Source organism: Pholis gunnellus (assembly GCF_910591455.1).
Source record: "Pholis gunnellus genome assembly, chromosome: 9".
Classification (NCBI taxonomy): domain Eukaryota; kingdom Metazoa; phylum Chordata; class Actinopteri; order Perciformes; family Pholidae; genus Pholis; species Pholis gunnellus.
The window spans coordinates 11,176,339-11,197,463 of NC_136535.1; the positions used below are offsets into that span (position 1 = coordinate 11,176,339).

The following is a 21,125-nucleotide window of genomic DNA, read 5'->3' on the forward strand; positions in this document are numbered from 1 at the left end:
CATGTTTTGAGGGAGATAAGATGAATAACTTTCGAGATCGCATCATGAGCAGAGTATAGGCTACAGAATATCCAGATCCTCGTGTCAGGAACTGTGTCTCACAGTTTTCTCCAGAGGCGCTAATGCAAAATAATTCCACAGGTGAATCATGTGACCGCATAGGGACGGTTATTTGATTCATTACTGCCTCGCCTTGTTATTTTGGACATTCATCGCTGCTTTTCTGTCAGGGCGGTATGACCTCAGTATTTGATAAATTCTGAAGTAATGAGTACAGATTCTTATAGTTACACCCTGCACAGCTGAGAAACTTTTCACTAAATGAACGTTAACTTTCCTGTAAATTCAATCTCTCTTATGGTACAAATGCTGTTTCAAACACTGACAGTATGCGATTGTGGCGTAAAACTAACACATTTATTTGAAACTGAAATACATATGTCTAAAAATAAATAAAGTTGAATTAAAAATATCATCAATCGGTTGGTGTCAAGCATTGTAGGCTAGTTACGGCAGGTGTAAATATCAACTCTCCATTATGTAACCTAAACACACAAGGCACACAAGAGTAGAAATAAATGCCAATGTTGCCTGAGAGTCAAGAGCACACACCTTAACAATGTCTTGCAACCAAGTTGCTGCCAAGCCAAATTTCTTGTATAGTCTGTGCACTAAATTAAGTAATTACACGTTCTTCTGTGTGTTTCTGCTGACCTGAATACTTTAGCACATCTAGCCTTCACCAAAGAAAAAAACCCTATCTAAAGCCTTTCACATGCCTGTATCTCCCAGAACACATACAATATCACGGTGGGTTTCTTCGTTTCAATCAGCTGAGGAACAGGCCACTAAACTGTGAAAGGGATTGTCCCAATAATAATAAATGGGAAATTGTGAGAATTTTTAAGGGAATGTCTGCAAAATGCACCACTTCCACAAAAAAGTTTCAGCAGACTAGATTGAATTTTTTGTGTATTAATCAATTAATGCGGCACTTTGTTTGCATCATAGGTAAAAGAATGATAAGAAACCCACAGAGTCCATGGATTTCTAGCCGAATGACTTGAACGATTAGACACACAATGACTTGAGAGATTTGTGTGCGTTTGGTATAAGCATGTTCTGCCATCAACATATTTCCCCCCTCATGATGCCAGAGGAAAGACTGGCTTTCTCAAATGTATTCCAATAAATTACATATAAATTATTTCTTTTTCAGCAGTCTTTGTATATTTCGACATGACAGTAATGTGGATTTCTGTATTGTGTAAGTCACCGGACTATAAATAAAACCCTATGCTTTGTTGGTTGATTTTCATTTCTTGGTAAAAGATACATTTTGCTCTTTGGTTAAAATAACTATGGTCAGATGATTTCTGTTACACAACTGGAAAAAGTATAAAGGAGAACAGGGAATTGGAAAGGTCTTGTGCCTGTTTGCCCGGTGCTGGTGAACTCTGGTAGAATATACATTTTCTTGCAACTTGTGTGATAACCATAAAAAAAACATTAAAAAAAAGAAATGTATATACATTTTTCATAAAAAACTGAGATGTGGCAACAGTGATGCTGTATTATGTCAAATTGGCCATGCCTGCAAGAATACTAACATAGCTAGTTATTATAGGACATTTTCTTTGGGTCTTCTGAATGTGGTTCCACCAATTACATTTGTATGAGGAGAGGAGGAAAAGCTTGTTGTGTTATCAGAAATTACATAAAGCGGTACCTGATGGCACCTATCCGAACCAAACAAAATCCTTCACTTGTCCCGTGGCCTTTAACTTTCCTCCAAATTTGACTGAAATCTGTTTTTCTAGATATCCAACTAACTAAAAGACCAACAAACCTACAGAAAATACAACCCTGTTGGCAGAAGACATAACTTTTATCTCTCTAGAGCAGGGGTGGCCAACCAGTCAGAGACCAAGAGCCACATTTTTTACTGTGTTACGCAAAGAGCCACATCATACACATGGGCACACATGAACATCACCCTATCCCTTCCTCACACACACACATACCTTTGCTCAGCCAGATTTATTGTAAATGTCACACACCAACATGATAATGACAGAAATTGACTCCTAAGACCACAGGCCAGTCATTTTCAACAATGAACATTGTGTGCACTGTCTCACACAGACAAACTCTCAGTTCAACCAAGTCCACAAACAAAAATATAATAATTTACAATAGTGTTTTTCTTTTACTATGCATGTTACTTAGTGGGACTTCCCTGCATTCCTTGCCTTGAACAATCCTCTTCAAATCTGGCTTGTATTCCGTTGTTGCCACTCGAAGCAATTCTTTCACATGGGTGTCAGTCAGAACAGATCGATGCTTTGATTTCACGTGTTTCAGGGTAGAAAACACAGACTCGCAGACGTATGTTGACCCAAACATTGACAGTAGGCCTATCTTAAGCGCAGCCCGTTTGACATTGGGGTATTTTTTCATTGGCACACTTTTCCAGAACTCAATGGTCCCTTCCCTTAAAACAGGTTTGAGTTGGTCCTCCTCACAAAGATCGATCATCTCCAACTCAGCCGCATCCTCATCTGTGACTAGCGGGGCTTTCAAACAGTCCGTCTCGGCGTTAAATGGGTCGACGAGGAACGTAATCTGTGGCCGCAACATGCGCGTTTGACGAAAATACCGTATTTCACTCAAGCGAAGCGAACACGCACATTAAAAAAACACAAATACAAACTTCGATATGAACGTAAGAGCCGCATGAAATCGGGCAAAGAGCCGCATGCGGCTCGGGAGCCGCGGGTTGGCCACCCCTGCTCTAGAGTATGGAAATATCTTGTAAAAAAGAAAAGAAAGCATGATAGCCTATATATATATATATATATACGATACAAAAGTAAAAATATTATTTATTGCAAGAGCACTGTAATGCATTGAAATATAATGCATCACGCGTCTTTGTGTCCGCCCTCTTTTCATGTACGGCTTTAATCCAAAACCAACAGCATGCTTTGGGACATGAAACCCATTCTGCCTGGCAGAGCTATAAAACTACTAAGAGCAGAACTAAGAGGAGAACATAATGTGGAGCCAAGGAATGTCTTGTTCTTTGGCTCTATCTTTTCTGTCAAAGTGCTGACAGTAATGATGCTGCATTGGTGGTATGCTGAGATGAGAGAAGCATTTACTTTGTGTCCCTGTAATTGTGAGTCTACAAGACAGTGTGGGATTTAAAAATTCATGCCTATAGACTCATTTTTACTGATTTTAAAGAACATTTTTGTTATAATCCATCTGAACGGGACACTAAATACCTTAATTCTGTCCCTTTGCCTTATTAATTGTTTGTTCTTTTGAACCAGTTTTGCCCGCTATTAGATGTTGTTTTAAACATTCATATCAAACATTTTAAAAAGTAAGATTACACTCATACGGAAACAAAAACAAAAGTAGATCATTGCACACTGAGAGGCATATGTCAACATTCTTCAAAGGTTCATATTTATTTAATCACATCCATGAGAAGTTTGCAACTGCAACATATAAAGTACAATCCACCTTCAAGCGTATTCATAACCATCTCAGAGAACATATTTGAATTTAACTCTCAAGATAAAATTTTTTGTATAAACAAGAAATTGCTATGACACTGTACCCTATTCTGATAAACAGACCATAGTAACACATTCATTCTATTCAGTCTCTGATAAAGCCCGTCTTCACATTTCATGTTAAATAACGGTTGTGAGTTTGTGGAAATAAATTATCCAGTATAATTATAATAGTAATGTCAAAGAGGAATCAGGCAGTCACACTAAACATAATATGTTAAAAAGCCTGAATCTACAACCTGTATGTGTCTTGACAAACACTGCTGAAGGATTTATCTATGAAATTACAGACATAACGCCACCTTGTGGAGATGACTCTGCCTACATCCCAGTCAGGTATTAGAAGCAAATATTTATTTTTATGAGATCATTTCAAGAGACCTTAAAAGACAGAACATTACCAGCAAACTTTGGTATTGTCGCTTCATTTCATTCACTACATTAGCTAATCTAGATATATGAATATAGTTTGCCAGGAGGACGGGCCTTTCCTTACCACGTTGCCTTAAACATACTCAATACAATTAAAAGAAACCAACACAGATATATCTATTTTGCCACTGTGGTTGTAATATCGGTAGCACAGTTGACTATCTACTTCTGCTCTATCTAGTAACCACAACACATCATTTCTGGTAGTAATCAAAGGTTATTTGCAGGTTATTGGGAAAGTGTCCCTGAGGAGAAAAAGAGGAGGACATCTACACTCAATTCAAAATAGAGCGGGTACCATTGTGGGAAACAGGAGAGGAAACTATCGAGCATGTGCTTGCCAGTGGCAGAAAAGTTCAGAGAAAAAGGACACGATGGAAGAAATGAAAAGATTAGGACTAAGAGCATACTGGAGAGACAAGGCAGAATATGTTTGCTCAGATTATAACTGAACACTGCAGGAGTTAAATAACTCCAGAGGATGGCAGTAATGCAACACCAAGGATGCCAGCTGCCTTTACGCGTCAAAGAAGAAGGGGCGCTATCGTGCAGCTTCAGCAGCAGTGATCACATGAGATGGGGCCGGTGTTGTGTCACGTGAGGTGTATCTTCTTAAACATGGCTCCAGCTAGCACAGAACAAAACACCATCTGATTGACCTGTCGTCTGTCCGCTGACACGCATCATTAGACATCGGACAGCATGGTGGAAGTAAACGTCGCCCCCCTGTACGTCCTCGCTTTATAGCGTTACTGTGGTACAAACTCAGCATGCGTGAAACCGGACCGTTAGCTTAACGCTAGCTAGCTGTCAACTGCTACAAGTGGTAAGATGTGAAATATTCAACAGTAAATGCTGTTGTCCTGTGATGACATTGAAGTTACGTTTTACCAGTATTGATGCTCTTGTTGAGCTTCATGTCAGTGCTGTTGGGCGCTAACCTAGCGCCGTATGAGGGCTTATTGTTCGCTTGAGTATCGCAACGCTAGCCTTTATGTTAAGCTAACTGTTAGCGTTAAGTTGACGTTACTTCCCCAATAGTCTTCTCAAAGCTTTAACGCTCCCAACTCCCTTTCACCGTTCCGATAAATAACGCGAAAGAGTTTGGCGTTAGCTAGCTAAATAACAGTTACAAGCGTACAATATTTAGCGTCATTAGTTTCGGTTTAAATTGGGCTTTATTGTTTTTTTGGAACGGTATCCCTTCCAGACAGTTAACTAAATCAATTCAAACTATTCACTTCTGGTACTGTCTAGTGCGACACTAAGTAAGTTTGATTGGTCAACAGTTTAACTTATACTTGAGACTTTCTTGTAAACTTGTCACTAGCGTATATACCGTTAGATGTGTCTATGGGGCGGAAGCAGGAGGCAGTCACGTGAGCAGAACTTCAGGGACTTGCAGAAGTCGCGTGCAATCACTCACATCCTTTTATTGCATAAAGCAACCTACTTCTCTCTCCCCTGTCGAAAACAATCTGACTTCCCAGCGTTGCACAGCAATATGACTGTTAAAGCACTATAAATGAAGCTAATCTAATTTGTTTCGATTATTTCCGCAGAGGGACTAGTGGAAGAGGAGAGTCGTTCTGCCCTCGATGGCTTTGATATCATCCTTCATGAATGTCTGAAAGGCGTCCTTGTGGGAGACAGCAAGGTGTATGCAGCGGGACACTGTGCGACTCTTAACGAGCATCGGAGAGACTCACCATGGATTGGCTGATGCGTGCCGTTGAGAAAGACTTGGGTGTCGACCGGCGGCAGCAAGGCCCAGGTCCCCGTCCCAGGGAGCTCATTGCCCTTGTCCCCACGCGCTGGGTGACGGGTCTGAGGGAGAGGAGGCTCATGCGCTGCGCCCGCTTTGACAGCGTCAGTGAGCCGGAAATTCGCACCTACCTTCAGTGTTCCCAGGCGAAGCTGCCTCCCGGCTGGACACGAGTGTGCGTTCAGGGTCTGAGGAAAAGCAAGCTGGGCTACAGATTGGCCAGAGACCCGTGCCATCAACAAATGGAGTTCACGTCACAAGATTCATATGTCAAAACCATGCAGTATGTGTCGCAACATAATGTCAGGTACGATATTCTTTTACTCCATCTAGTTTGTAAAATGTGGCTGTGCATGTCGGCATACATTTGTGCTAAAACTCAAAGTAAAAATATCCCTTTAAAGAAGATGCCATTCCCATGACAATTGACTGTAACCTGTGAACATTAATATCCCTCATCCAAAGAGCTTAAAGAAGCTTTTCTGTAGAGCTGAAACAATTACTTCATTGATAAGTTGATTGGCAGATCTTTAATCTGCAATAATGTTGATAAGTGATTCATTGTTTGAAGTCTTTTATCTAGCATTTTTCCATTTATATTTGGATAAAATGTATCAATTTACTGTCTTTGGGTTTTGTACATTTGGGATGTTAAACTCAATCTGCCTTTTGTCTATTCCCCCTTTTCAGGAATCTGTGGCGTGACGCTCATTCCAAACTTGTGCAAGCATATTCAGGAGCCAATGGGCAGGTGCATGTTGCAGCTGTAGATTCAGTGCGTCAGGCTTTACAGAAGCTCTTCAACTCCACATTCATCTCAGCTGACAGAATGTCACCATCTCTTTCTCCAGCTCGAGAGAAGGAGAAAGAAAACTACTTGCCATCCAGTTCATCTTGCTTTTCCAAGTCCCAGTCAGACCGTCTGTGTCCCAACGTTCTGCCTGCAGATTGTCTGCTGGAGACGGCGGAGATGCTCTACGTTATTCTACCTTACACTCAGTATTCACTCCATGACATTGTCTCCTTCAGCCCAGCCAAGCTCGCTAACAGCCATGCCAAAGTGTTGTTCATTCTCTACCAGTTGCTAATAGCCCTGCAGGGATGTCATGCAGCAGGTCTGTCTTGTGGAGAGCTCTCCCTGCAGGACATAGCTGTAGACGAGCAGCTCTGCAGTCGTCTCAAGCTCAACCTAGCTCATTATGAGGAACTGGGGCCCGAAGGGGACGTCAACAGCGATGGTACTGGCAGACAAGTGCCAAAAAGTGTCCTGCCAAGGAACAACTCGTGTGTGAGCCCAGAAAACAAAATACTTTGCAAAGACTGCTTTGATGAGCTTAAGAAGTTGGTTCTGGACTGGGTCCACGGGCGAATCAGCAACTTCCGCTACTTGATGGAACTGAACAGGCTAGCAGGACGGCGAGAGGGAGACCCTAATTATCACCCAGTGCTGCCATGGGTGGTCGATTTCACTGTGCCGTTGGGAAAATTTCGAGACCTCAGGAGGTCGAAGTTCAGGCTCAACAAAGGGGACAAGCAGCTGGACTTCACATATGAGATGACCAAAGAGGCTTTGGCGGCTGCAGCGGGTAACGGGGTTGGTGGAGGTGGTGTAGGCGGGGACCTTGGTGGCGCTGTAGGTGCTGGTGGTGCTGGACCGTCTGACCATCTCCATGTGCCGCATCACATATCCGACGTGCTCTCAGACATAACCTACTATGTCTACAAAGCGCGACAGACGCCCAAGTCGGTGCTGTGCAGCCACGTTAGATCCCAGTGGGAGCCGAACGAATACCCAGCCAGCATGGAGCGCATGCAGAGCTGGACCCCCGACGAGTGCATTCCAGAGTTCTACACAGATCCCTCCATTTTCCGCTCAATCCACTCCGACATGCCAGACCTGGACGTGCCTTCCTGGTGCAAGTCGTGCGAGGAGTTCATTGAGGTCCATCGGCGCCTCCTGGAGAGCAGAGACGTGTCCCAACACTTGCACCACTGGATCGATCTCACATTTGGCTTCAAGCTGTCTGGTAAAGACGCCGTCAAGGCCAAGAACGTGTGCCTGCACCTGGTGGACAACCACACCAGTCTGACTACCTATGGTGTGGTTCAGCTGTTTGACCAGCCCCACCCGCCACGCTTGTCTCCTTCACAGTACGCCCCAGCAGAACCTCCTCTCCTTGGCCTTGCTGCTCTTAATGTGCCTTCGCTACACATCCCTCAAGTCGACACCGTGGCTGACGCTATGGATGGACTGGTGCCAGAGTCAACGGGGTGCGAGTCCAGTGGCTGGACCATGGTAGACAGAGATGAAGAGCTCGAACAAGGCATGGAAGCTCTGGACTCATTAGCGTCCGCTGGCTCATCCAGCTCCGCTTCCTGCTCGGTGCCGATGCCAAACATCGGTACGGCAGGAGGAAAGATGGGAGGAGATCACACAGCACTTATTGTATCGCAGTCCCCGAGTTCATTCCCCGGTGAATTCACAAGCGGCTTGGGCCCTGGTTTGCGCAGCGCCATGTTACAAAGAGTTGGGCCGACGAACAAAAAACACGCGGAGGGGACCGTGACCGCCGCCAACGCGGAGGAAATCAAGATCCTCCTCCCCGAAGGCTTCAACCCGCTGCAGCCTTTGGATGAGCTGGAGAAGTTGAACAACTTCCTGGTGAAGAGTCTGCACGCTGAAGTGGGGCATCCTGCCTGCACGAGAGACGGCGTCCTCATTGAATCGCTACCCTCCCTCACGCAGCTCTGTCAAAGAGACATGCAGGCCCTCGGCGTCCTCATCGCCGAGATATTCTACCCCTCTAAACTGAGAGGACTGAAACCAGGCACCCCGCTGAGACAGCGTTTCCAAGCCGTCATGAAGCTCTGCTCTGCCAGCCTCCGCGATGTGCCACAGTCTTTGCATTATGCTCTTAAGACACTGCTGCTAATAGAGAAGCACTCTGGAATAGCACAAAGAGAAGTACCAGATTGCCCCCGTCCCCTCCTTTTCAAATATGAACCCATCCGCGACGGTCTCCCTCCCCCAAACCCCTGCCAGTTATTGAACTCAATCATCTCGCCCTTTCCTTTCCCTTCCTATTTCGCAGCACTTCATCGTTTTATCTTCTCCTACCAGGCCAAGATGGAGACCACGTGTGGTCTTCAAGGAAGAGATGTTGTCTTTCACCTGTGGCAGCAGCTCGAGACACTGTTGCGGGGTAACGTCACGGCCGAGGGTCTCGAGATTCTCTTGCCCTTCATTCTATCCCTCATGCTCGAGGAGTCCACTGCCGTCTACGCCGCCTGGTACCTTTTCGAGCCCATCTCTCGAGTACTGGGTCCCCGGAATGCAAGCAAGTTCTTGCTGAAGCCGCTGATCAACGTTTATGAAAACCCTCACTGCCTGCGCGGACGTTTCTATCTCTACACGGACTGTTTCATCCTGCAGCTGATAGTCAGGCTCGGCCTGCAGGCCTTTTTATCCAGCCTGCTCCCCCATGTGCTGCAGGTCATCACTGGCTTTGAGAGCAGCATCTCAGGCTCTAGCGGGGAGGCTGGCAAAGGGCTGAGGGGCGGCACATGTAACCTCGAAGAGGAAGAGGACTTTCAGTGTGGCGAGGCGCGGCCATCTTCTGGGTCTGTCAGCGGGAACATGGGAGGTGTCAGTGGTGCCAGTGGAGGAGTCGGCGGGGTGGGAGAGACGGGGATGGTCGATTACTCCTCTGGCATCAGTCTCAACGACCAAGTGTTTCTGTCGGAGGCGGAGGACTTTCAGAATGGGTTCTATGTCAACAGCGGAGCAGGGGTGGCTGCTGGGAAGCAGCAGAGCCAGAACGCCGCAGCCAAGGATCAGGACCAGGAGTCTCTAAGTGTGGGGAAACTAAGTGACAAAAGCAGCACAAGTGAGCTCTCGATGGGTGACGGGGACTCAATGCGGGATCGAGCCAGTCTCAAATCAGCGGACAGCAGCCAGGACCTGAAACAGGCTAGTGAGGGAGAGGAGGGAGGAGAGCTGGAGGAAGAGGAGGTGACTGAGACTAATGAGGGTCAAGAGGGGACAGGCGACACTGCTGCTGCTGCGGCGGCGGCGGCCAGCCTTCAACTAACTGGTTGCGGAGCTACAGCTCTGGAGGGTGAGTTCGTGAACGGAATGGCACTGGAAGAGACTGAGAAAGGTATCGTGGGAGAACAGGAGGAGGACGACCACGACGCATCGGACGAGTCCGGGGAGAAAGAGCAAAAGATTCTTCTCGGTGAGGGAATGATTGAGGTTTATGTAAATAATTTGTTTATTAACTGATAACTTCTAATGACTTTTAATTATTCCTCCACACACAGATACAGTCTGCAAAACAGTTCGGTGGCTGTCGGCAAAGCTTGGACCAACGGTGACTTCGCGATACGTCGCCAGAAACCTGCTGCGATTGCTCACAAATTGTTACATTGGTACGTAAATGCAGAACATTAAAAAGAAGTTGAATTGCCTCATTAACACTTTTATATTTAGCAATATTAACAGCTCTGTTCTCTGCCTGTAGGGCTGGACAAACACCAGTTTGTGGCCGTTGCGTCTGAGGAGAGCAGCTTGGAGAGTGTGGGAATGGGCAGCGTGTATGAGAAGAAACCTGTCGTTGGTGACCAGACAGCCGAACCTGTGTTGGACTGTCTCATCTACATAGCTCAACTTTATGGGGAACCTGTACTGACTTACCAGTACCTGCCTTATATAGGATATCTGGTAAGGCAAAAAAAAACAATAACGCACTAATCCTTTGGCCCACTAAGCTTGATTGTTTTGCCTTTTTTTTTTTGTGGTAAAAAGACATTTGTACCAAAGGACTTTTCAAGGTAAGGTAACTAACATGTATCCTTCCAGGTTTCTCCACCTTCTTCACAGCGTCTGAACACGCGTAAGGAGGCAAGTCTGCTTGGAGCGGTTGCACTTACGCAGAAGATCATCGTCTTTCTCTCTGATACCACTCTCATGGACATGCTAATGAAGATCAACCAGGATGTGCTCCTCCCACTGCTGGACTTGCTCACCACCCCCCGCATGGGGTAAATAACACACATTCAACCATGCACATACTCTAGATGTATGTTGAGGTATAACTCGTGATCGTGTTCAAATACTCAAACACAGCATGTCAAATAGTTTGCCTTTCATTGAATGAACTGTTCATATTTTGTAACTTCTGTGTTGAATATAGAGTATAATGCTGCAATAGACCTGTCATTAGTCCTCTGCTTCTGCTGTACTCAGGTTCCCCAGCGGGGTGCAGACACGCACTGCCGTCTGTCTCAAGACTCTCAGCCTGATGGCTCTCATCTGTCTGCGCATCGGGAGGGAGATGGTGCAACAGCATATGGCTGACACTCTGCGTCGGTTCTTTGCCGTTTTCTCCCTGCTGCATTTTCTGCAGCCCCAGGTATGCACACACACACACACACACACACACACACACATACACAAGAAGACTGACAACCGTAATGTCAAGTTATTTTCTAGAATGCTTTCAACAAGCACATCTATCAGAAAGAGCTTCACAAAAAGAATGGCAGATGAAAATAGAAATGAGACAGAAACTTTGAATACAAACTGTCAGAGGGAGAGAAGGAGAGTCTGGGCATTTGTGAGCACGGCAGGATGGTTGTTCTCTTTTCATCAGATCATTTAGAAGTTTCTTCATGTAGTTATGTCTTCTGTATACAGAATTTCAAATTCACACATGTGGTGATTGTATCATTTATGATGTAGCTGGACAGCGCCCCTTGCAGAGTCGTGGGAGAAGTCACGGTTGTGGACGTCTGCACCCCTGAAGAGACAAATGTGACATACGAGCTGGGGGTATTGGAGGAGCTGCAGACTGTATTTAACCCCGAAATGGCCCATGCCTCCTACATCCCCTTCTACTGCCTCATAGGTAGGAAACGCCTCAGCTTGTGCCAAATTCAAAATGTCATATCCAGCAGGAAGAAGGCAGTATATTCTGTGCTATAATCACACACATTTCTACACTTCAAGTGGTATAAATCGGTTCTGTATTGTCATTTCTGTAGGTGACATGGCAATACGGAAACTGGTTCCCAACCACGAGCTGGTCTGGCAGTTGGCCCAGTCCTACCACCAGAGTTTGCATCAGGGGGGTTCAGGGACGTCGAAGGTGGAGCTACCCCCGTCCTCCACGGGTGTCTCCTCTGGTTTTGCCAAACGCGTTGGCTGCAGTCCATTTCCTGCACCTTCGTCACCTCTGGGAGATTCCCTCCCGGAGTCGGGCACGTTTGGGAGCCACCTGGTAGGAAACCGTATCCAAGTGTCCCGGGACACCGATTATGATAGTAGCCGGAACCTGGGCTTGGCCAACTCGTGGGGACGCTCCAGCCACACAGCCCCCGCCGTCACCACTGCCTCCAGCTTCACCACTCCATCCTTTGGCGCGGCTTCCTGGGTGACGGGCCCCGCCCCAGAGGACAGCGCGCTGAAGCAGGAGCTCCCTCGCAGTGGTCGCTCCCTGCAGGGCAACTGGCTGGCCTACTGGCAGTACGAGATCGGCCTCAACCAGCAGGATCCGCATTTTCACTTCCACCAGATACGCCTGCAGAGCTTCCTGGGTCACTCGGGCACCATAAAGTGTTTGGCACCTCTGGCAGGAGAGGATTACTTCCTCTCAGGAAGTAAAGACAAGACCGTGAAGCTTTGGCCCCTCTATAACCACGGCGATGGAACACAGGAGGTGGAGCCCAAGGTCACGTATAGCGAACATCGAAAGTCAATCTTCTATGTTGGACAGCTGGAGGCTTCGCAGGAGGTAGTCAGCTGCGATGGAACTGTGCACCTGTGGGACCAGTACACAGGTAAGAGGAACCGTGCATTTCTGCTCATGATTAGAAATATGCATCGTTAACTTATGTGAAGTCTTTAGTTGTTAATTAGACACAAATGGGTGGAATGAAATAACTCTACCACTATTCTGTGTAACTACACTGGACCTGTTTTCCTTAGGCAAACAGATCCGCTCGTATGAAGCCGTGGATGGGAAGAATCCCATCACAGCCGTCACCACCATGCCGGCGCCACACTGCAGCGTCGTGTTTGGCAGTGCCGATTCTATTCTCCGCTTCATCGATCCTCGCAAACCTGGACTGCAGGTAGCAATCTGCCATACAACATCCACCAAATGATCAGTATGTGTGTTCAACACGGTAAGATGTCTCCGCTACAGAGTTATTCCAGACTTGACTGTGACAAATCTTCCCGTGTCCCCAGCATGAATTTCGTCTGGCATACAACAATGTGAGTGCCGGGCTCATCCGCTACCTGGCAGTGAGCCCTTCAGGGCGCACTGTGGCTGCAGGCTTCTCATCCGGCTTCATTGTTCTGCTCGATGCACGCACCGGACTCATTCTGAAGGGCTGGCCGGCTCATGAGGGAGATATCCTCCAAATGAAGGTATACCTTTTCTGAAGCATACGTCTGTATAACTGAACAGGGCTGCCTCTGGGTTACGTCTTTGTCAGCAGTCAGTGAAGGGCCAATAAGACCGGCCAATGATGGTGAAACAGATTCCATGACGGTTCGGCTGTTGACAGCAACAGTTATGCATGCAATGAACAAGTGAAGTTCTTCGTTGCCTTTTATTTAAATCTAGACAGTAAAGAGGAGACCAGAAGTGGGGGAGAGAGAGAGAGAGAGAGAGAGAGAATAAAATATGTAAAACTCCAAGTTGGTGAAAACTAAATACTTCAGCTCGGGAGGGAAACTGAAATATCTGTGATTTCCTGATTGTTAGGAGGAACAAGTTACTGTTTTTGCAATAGAAAATGATACTTAGATCAAATAACAGCCACACACTAACATGAACCCTTGTTACACCACTTTGTGTTTCCAACCAACGGTCTGATGCGTAGGATTAATGGTCGAGTTGTTGACTCGAGACGTGGGCTGGGGGACACAGTTGATTCAGTGTGTCACATAAATGGGCGGTCCCTCTCTATGCTGTAGTCCAACTTTGTTTTCCGCCAGGTAAACGTGTAGCCAAACACAAGTGAACCGCTTCTCTATATTGTGACTCCTTTACTTTGTGGAGTTGTCAGCATGGTGTTATTTCTGACATGATTACCTGCCCGAAAACAAGCATTTTATTAAATGCAATGGGTTTGCAGTTGTCACTAAGAGGAATACTGCATAGGTGTAGTAAATGTAGTCTTAATCTAGTACCTTTTTATGTATGTAAAAATGCGAGCTATTGCATGACATCAGTACTGTCCCAAAACAATTGCCAGACAATAGTTGTAAAACGCGTCGTATTCTTTGAGCACATCACACACTCCAGCCAGAAGGTGTGGCTGTACTCTTGGATGATAAATATTCAAGAAGATGAAGAAGTGACTTTTATTGTGACAGTCCCCAAAGCTAGTGATACTAAGTGGTGCACAGATGGTGAAAGTTGTACCCAGCAGGTCTGTTGTCAACAGTGCGCAAGGATGAGCAAACTTTATTTAACCCCAAATTAGGTCAAGGATTGTGTCTCTAGTTTTAGGCAAATATGGACACAGGTTACTCATTAGAAAGACCACAGTGGTTCTCATTGGCACATTCTTCTTACTCAGACTTCCCCCTCAATGTGTGCGTGTGTCTGTCTGGGAAATTGAAAACAAATACACTTTTAAATCTTTTTTTAAACACATTTTGTAGTAAATAAAGAAAATAAAAAAGAATTGCATTTACTCCCAAATTCAGGTTCTATGTTTGTGGGTACAGGAACACTGCTAGACAGAGGATTTTAGTCATTTTAATGGTAGTTAGTCAGTATCTGTAGACAATAGGAGTAACAAATGGATATAAGTAGTTGGCACGAATATAAGGAAAATTGTCAGGATTATTTTGGCCAAAATAATTGTGATTTAAGATATTATCCAGATAATCGTCAGAATATGCTTAAAACTCAAAACACACTGGAATCGTTTTACCTTGCATTTTGCTAAGAAACAAATATTTGTATTGCTTCACAGATGGAACACAACTTTATTTAATGAGAAGCAAACAATCATAAATAAGGTGATAATAAATCATAAGAGCTACACAGTTACTTGTGGGGATATTCGTGATCATCCCAAAAATGAAAATTCGCCACAATTAACTTATTGTGAGTATAATATCCCATCACTAATAACTAGGCTGTTACCTGTTTCAACTTTCTCTACTTTAAAGGTATCCCATTTAGTTCAATTATTCTTTTCACATATTTTCTTTAATTTCAGTGTATTTACAATGGAATTGTAATTGCAATGCCTGGTATGTGATCTCAAATCTTTTAAAAAAAAAAAAAAGGGATGTTGGAAAACGTAGACGGTCGGTGTTTACTGGGATTTGACGTTAACATGACTTCCTTTCTTGTGTTTTACGTTTCAGGCTGCAGAAGGAAACCTGGTGATCAGCTCGTCCACTGACTACACAATCGCCGTGTGGAAAGATATGGAGCACAAGCCTCTCCGCCAGTACAAGTCGCAGTCCGACCCCATCCACGCCTTCGACCTTTACGGTTCGGAGATCGTGACCGGAACCGTGGCTAACAAGATCGGGGTGTACTCCATGGCAGACATCTCCTTGAGTCCTGTTAGCAGCACGAAGCTGAGCTCGGAGAACTTCCGCGGCACTCTGACCAGCCTGGCGGTCCTGCCCACCAAGAGGCTGCTGCTGCTGGGCTCTGAGAACGGGGCCATCCGGTTACTAGCTTAGGGATAACCAATGGCTCGCAGCTACGCTAAACCTTTGAAAGTCTGTGTTTCCTGAAGACACCAGATCTCTGAGTTCTCTCTGTCCCCTGTCCTGTGCTTGAGGTCAACTGTATTGGTAGGGCACTTTTCTCTAAATCGCTTTTTGAATGAAGCAGCACAAGTAAAGGCATTGTACGGATAAGCGTCATGTCTACCCAATCTCGCCTCTCTGGCTGTTGGCACCGAATTTGCTGATCAAGACATGTGTCTCACACAGTTAACCGTGTACAGTAAATCCCATGATTTTTTTTTTTTTTTTTTTAAAGCCTATAGATGTATAGAAAGTATATAATGGGAACTTCATATTATGACATTTATTCTTTTGACTAGGTCAGCTATTCTGTTCAAAAGAATGAATCAGAAGACGCGCTCAGGAAGGTGGGACCAAACACGGTTCTTATGTAGTGTTTACACTTTCCAAATAGATGCATAAAAACACCAAAAACAAAAACATTGACCTCAACTCTCATTTCCCTCACTGTTAGAATACATGAGTACCCAAATGCACTGATTCAACTATGCAGTATTTGTAGATCAAATGATTTGTTTGTGTTAGCGTTGTTTCGTAAGAGTTGTTCCACAGTAGATCGTTTATACGGCCATGAACAATAAAAGTACATTCGCTGTTTTGTCGGCAGTCTTGGTGCATCTTCTCAGCGTCTCTTACAAAAGTCACTTACTGATGCACAGCCTTTAACCTACTGCACAAGTACGGCCTAAATTGTTAACATGTAGATTCTCACTCAGATTTTAAAGATTGAATGTTTTTATCCACTAATAAATGACTTGAAGTTGCTTTGGGGGTTTTTTTTAAACCATATTTAGAGATTCTTGATTTAGCGGTGAGAACCTGTAGCAACATTACACTGGCGTATCTAAGCAGGTGCCACTTTGACTGGGTATGCCGGTTACTAGACTCACCACCTTCTAATTGCTCATTACGAAAGCTAACATAAGAACAGTCGATGCCAACGTAAGCCGTTTTGTATTTAATCATTTATATGTAACTGCATATGAATATGTTAAGAGAAAAGTTGTAATTCAATAAAAAGAAAAAAGTGGTTTAATTTGCTCCTTGGTGTGTAATGCACATGAATATGGAGTAGAGATGTGTGCCCACAGCACTGAATGAATCGATCAAAGTCTTAAAAAGGCTATTAGCATCACATAATCAAAGCTCTCCCATTTGTATGGTTTTAGCACTTTCATGTTGTGAAACACAGTTTGCCTAAATGTTGCCCAAAAGCTCAAAACGCTCTGATAAGTATACTACACTTTTTGATATTTTGTGTTTTTTGTAAGTGAAAGCTCAATGATCATAAAACTTTGTAGCTGCATATTGATAATTGGTTACAATAGCTCCAGCGTCTCTTTGAACATTTTGAGAAAATTCCTTGAAAATGCTTATTTATTAACTGGATTAATAAAATAATTGCTTCCATGTTTTTTTGTTTGTGTTCCAGTTTTGTGTGGTCTCCCTGGATTCATTATGACTCCCAAAGCTCAGATTGGACAAAGTCCCCTCTTGTGTTTGCAGACGGCTGTCATGTGATCAAGGAGATATCACTTTTGCTTAGTGGTGAAATGTGACCAAATAGACTGAAAAAGTTATTTCTTTTCTTAATTCCCCCCCCCCCCCCCCCCCCCCCCCCCCTGTCTTGAGTATTTTTTTGCCACAACATGTAGTGTCAGTTTATAGACTTAGCGTAACAATCATGTCTGTTCTGTGAATTTGGTAATATATCAAAGCCAGAGGTTTCTGGGAAATGTGGGCTTGTGTTCCCCCGACATCAGATGTGTAACTCTGGAGTCAGCAAGCTGTTTGTTTGCCCACACAGTGCTGGATTTACCAAATATTTTGCAAATAATCTGACATGTTCTCTCTCCAAGATTAAGGTGTCGTGACTTTGTCACCTGGCCATTGATATGCAAAGTAGCCAAGCATCTGGGTCTTCAATATTTAACCCAGGATGAGTCTCGGTAGCTCCATTTACAAACAAATAGTGGCTTAAATGAGGCCCCAATCAATGCAAGTTGATGTTTAACTGTTTGCTGAGCAAGTGCCAATCTTTGACTGTCAGGAATTCTGCCATCCGCAGTCACTTAGTCGCTCCTTTTTTGGACAAGGCAGCACATTTTTTTCTAATTTAAATTGAAGGTAAGATCAAACTTTTGAATTTAAACCTATTGGGATACTATTGTACATTTGATGACTTGTTGGAATACGCTAAATACTGCTCAGTTATTAATGGATTTTCATGTTTGTGTAAGGTCTGCAAAGGTGGATGTGGCTTAATACTTTTGACTTTTTTTATTTAATTTTTTTACATTTAGACATGTTAAGTTGATATGAATACCGAATGTCTGTAGACACCACAATGCATTGATACTCGAGATTGCTTCTGCCACCGCAAGTAGATTTTCTGTCCCTCAAAGTATTCAGCCTATCACAGCTTTTTACTAAACAATAAATCTGCAGTATTAGGATGTGGTTGGAGACAGCACATTTTACACTTTCCAGGTGGAAATCTTGGTGCAGGGTTCGACAACAATCTTTTTTGTGGCTTTCATGCTTTAGGTATATTTCCAGATGATCTGGGAATCCTGAGAGGGCGACTAAGTAGAAGTGTTAGAAACCTGCAGACAGTACAGCTAAGATACTATACACAAAAGGCGAGAGTGTTGCGTTCAAGAAGATTAAACATGAACCGTATATTTGTTGTTTTTTCTTAAAAGTCACCTGGTCGTACGTTTTTTTTCAGCCAAAATATTTTCTCTCTCTCACAGTTACATTGTAAGGACATGGACCTTCGTCTGACACTCCTGTTGATCTGTCTCTGCAGCCAAGGAGTCACTGTAAAGCATTGGAATTACTTATTTTCAACTCTAAAGAGGATTATATGTGCTGATTATGTAACGGTTGTATAAATTGTTGTCTTATACTAACTTCCTTCTCAACAGAATGCTGATGTGACAGAAAATGACTCAATCCCTCTGGTGCCTCTTATTCCCTTGATGCCCAGCCACCCCATAGAGGTTAGAGGCAAAACAGAGTTTGAACGTATATTTTCTTCTCTCATTGTGCTTGTTGCGTCACGGTGTTCTGGTCATTTCACAGTTTGGAAAAAGTGTCTTTGTAATGAACATTTTGTACTATTCCTGCTTTCAGAAAGTAGAAAATAAAAGTACAGCACAACCAGGAAATGTGCATACCACAGAAGCACCTCTAATTGCAACAGCCACAACTAGTAGGCCCAATGAGAGCCCGTCAGAGGAAGAACATGATGAAGATTGTCTGTCAGTCGGCCGGAGCCAACAGTCAAAGGAGGCCATCGCCGCAGCCATTCAGAAACTGGGTGTGCAGCTGCTGCAGAACCTGGAGTCAACGCCAGAGCAGCCAAATGTCATCATATCTCCGTTGAGCATATCATTAGCGCTCTCCCAACTGGCTTTGGGTATGCATGTCCTGCCGCAGCATTTACATGACACACTGGACCAAAACAGCTTGCTCTCTTCATATAAGCAATTACTACATGTGATAAATTGTGTCAGCAACTTGCCCGAGTTTAAAGTCGCTACCGTTCTCATCCAAATGTTGCACCCCTCTTACAGGCGCAGTAAACGAGACGGAGGAGCTGCTGATGCATCATCTCCATGAAAACACTCTCCCCTGCTACCACCAGTCTCTGCATAATGTCTTAGAGCTGCTCAGACAAAATGAACTGCAAATTGCCACACGCATCTTCCTGCGCCAAGGTTACTTCCTGGAAATCATTTTGCACCACACCAAAAATTGAGACTACACAGCTGCTGTTTATTATCGTTTATTATGTGCTGTAGGGTTCGAGCCAAAGCCAGACTTTGTCCATGAATCCCAGAGGTTATATGACTCAGAACCAGCAGTATTGAAGAGCCTGCAGCAGATAAACGACTGGGTAGAGAATGCAACAAACGGAAAGATGACCGACTTCCTGTCTGCTTTACCACCAAATCTGCTCCTCATGCTCATCAATGCCGTCCACTTCAAAGGTGAAATGTCACCATATTCATGTCATTAGCTTCTTTTTTTAAAAAAGAAAACATGTTTGTTGAGAATAGTCATTCCCCAAAATAGCAGTGGAAATAACCAATGAAATCTCCCAAAGTTTGTAAGTTTTCCTTTTCATAAGCTACTGTATGTTTGAATTATGCTGCTGACTTAAACTGAGACCCATGTTACCCACAGGAGAGTGGAAAGCTCAATTTGACCCGCAATTTACCTCCAGAGGTGTGTTCTACCTCGACGACAAGCGCATGGTTGATGTTGAAGTGATGGAAGATGCCAAACACCCCTTGAGTTTATTTATTGACAATGAACTGGAGGCTCAGGTATACTAGTTTTGTTATCTACAGTTTAATCACTCTACCCAAAATACTCCAGCCTCTTTTCACACAATTTGGTAAGAAATATAACCTCCTAACACAACCTCCATTTATTTACAACACCATTTCTTCTTCCTGTGCAGGTAGCGTGCTTCCCATTCCTGAAGTTGACGAGCTTGTTGGTGGTCATGCCTACGTCCGGCAAGGTGAACGTGTCTTCAATTTCTGCAAAGCTGAATATCTCGGACTTGTACCGTCGTCTGCCCAAGGAGAGAGCTGTACAAGTTAAAGTCCCAAAATTCAAACTGGAGTATGCTCAAGACCTGCAGGATGTTTTTACGAAATTGGGTAAGAGGTTGTTAGGCTCTTCGTTATTGTATTCATTTTCACCACACATACAAATTCTTATGACTCGATGTCATTTTTTGGATTGAGCCTGTCCTCTGTGCTCTTTGTTAGGCCTCGGAGATATGTTTTCCGGTCCCAACTTGGCTGGCATGGCCGACGGCCCCCTGCTGGTCTCCAGTGTGATGCATAAGTCCGTCATGGAGATAAATGAGGAGGGTGCAGAGGCTGCTGCAGCCACCACTGTAGTTATCTCACGGGCATCGAACCCTGTTTTCCACCTCAGCCAACCTTTCTTCTTTGCCCTCATGGATGATATGACTCAAGTGCCCATTTTCATGGGTGTCATTAACAACCCAAATCCTGGTGCTCCTATTTTGGATAGAGGAGTATTTGGAAGCAAGGATAAAGTGGGATTCCCAATTGATAAGGATCATGTTGGCTCATTTAGCGGCCCACCTAAGTAGGGACTAATACTTACACTGCTGTCCCAGGGAAAACCCAGAACAAGATCTGTCATGATTGTATAGATTAAATGTACAATGTCAATAAACTGGATCAAAATGTGTGTGTGAAAACAGATCCTTCATGTGTGTCTTTGTTTCATTGAAGAATAAACACACTAAGGTGCCCTGTATGCCATGTAAAAACTAAATATTATGAACAATTTTGCTGCATTAGATGACATGTCCTGGTCCAGCAACTCTCAAAATAATAGTAAAATACAATAAATGGTTCACACCTATAGTAAAAACTCTCTTCATTTTTAATTGATTCAAAATTCCAAGGTATCAAAATGTAAAGCCTTTACTGTAAAGCTTTTACTGCATCATTTTGTATGTGGTTGATTTTTTAAAGATGTCATCTAATAA

At 44.2% G+C, this 21,125-nt stretch overlaps 2 protein-coding genes across 2 annotated transcripts; both read left to right on the top strand.

Moving 5' to 3' along the window:
* Positions 1-4,661: 4,661 nt before the first annotated feature.
* On the top strand, positions 4,662-16,959 carry wdr81 (WD repeat domain 81). The gene is made up of 12 exons (XM_079166084.1): positions 4,662-4,845; positions 5,582-6,091; positions 6,475-10,022; positions 10,108-10,215; positions 10,308-10,507; positions 10,646-10,827; positions 11,033-11,198; positions 11,528-11,693; positions 11,830-12,624; positions 12,773-12,918; positions 13,037-13,219; positions 15,182-16,959. Exons 2-12 carry the CDS (start codon positions 5,730-5,732, stop codon positions 15,506-15,508), a joined length of 6,183 nt encoding a protein of 2,060 aa, XP_079022210.1. The 5' UTR covers positions 4,662-4,845; positions 5,582-5,729; the 3' UTR covers positions 15,509-16,959.
* A 1,365-nt stretch (positions 16,960-18,324) lies between these two features.
* Positions 18,325-20,735, top strand: serpinf2b (serpin peptidase inhibitor, clade F (alpha-2 antiplasmin, pigment epithelium derived factor), member 2b). Its single transcript, XM_079166895.1, has 8 exons — positions 18,325-18,402; positions 18,508-18,582; positions 18,716-19,001; positions 19,159-19,302; positions 19,387-19,575; positions 19,772-19,914; positions 20,052-20,256; positions 20,368-20,735. The coding sequence occupies exons 1-8, from the start codon at positions 18,349-18,351 to the stop codon at positions 20,718-20,720; spliced, it is 1,449 nt and encodes a 482-aa protein (XP_079023021.1). The 5' UTR covers positions 18,325-18,348; the 3' UTR covers positions 20,721-20,735.
* The last annotated feature ends 390 nt before the right edge of the window (positions 20,736-21,125 follow it).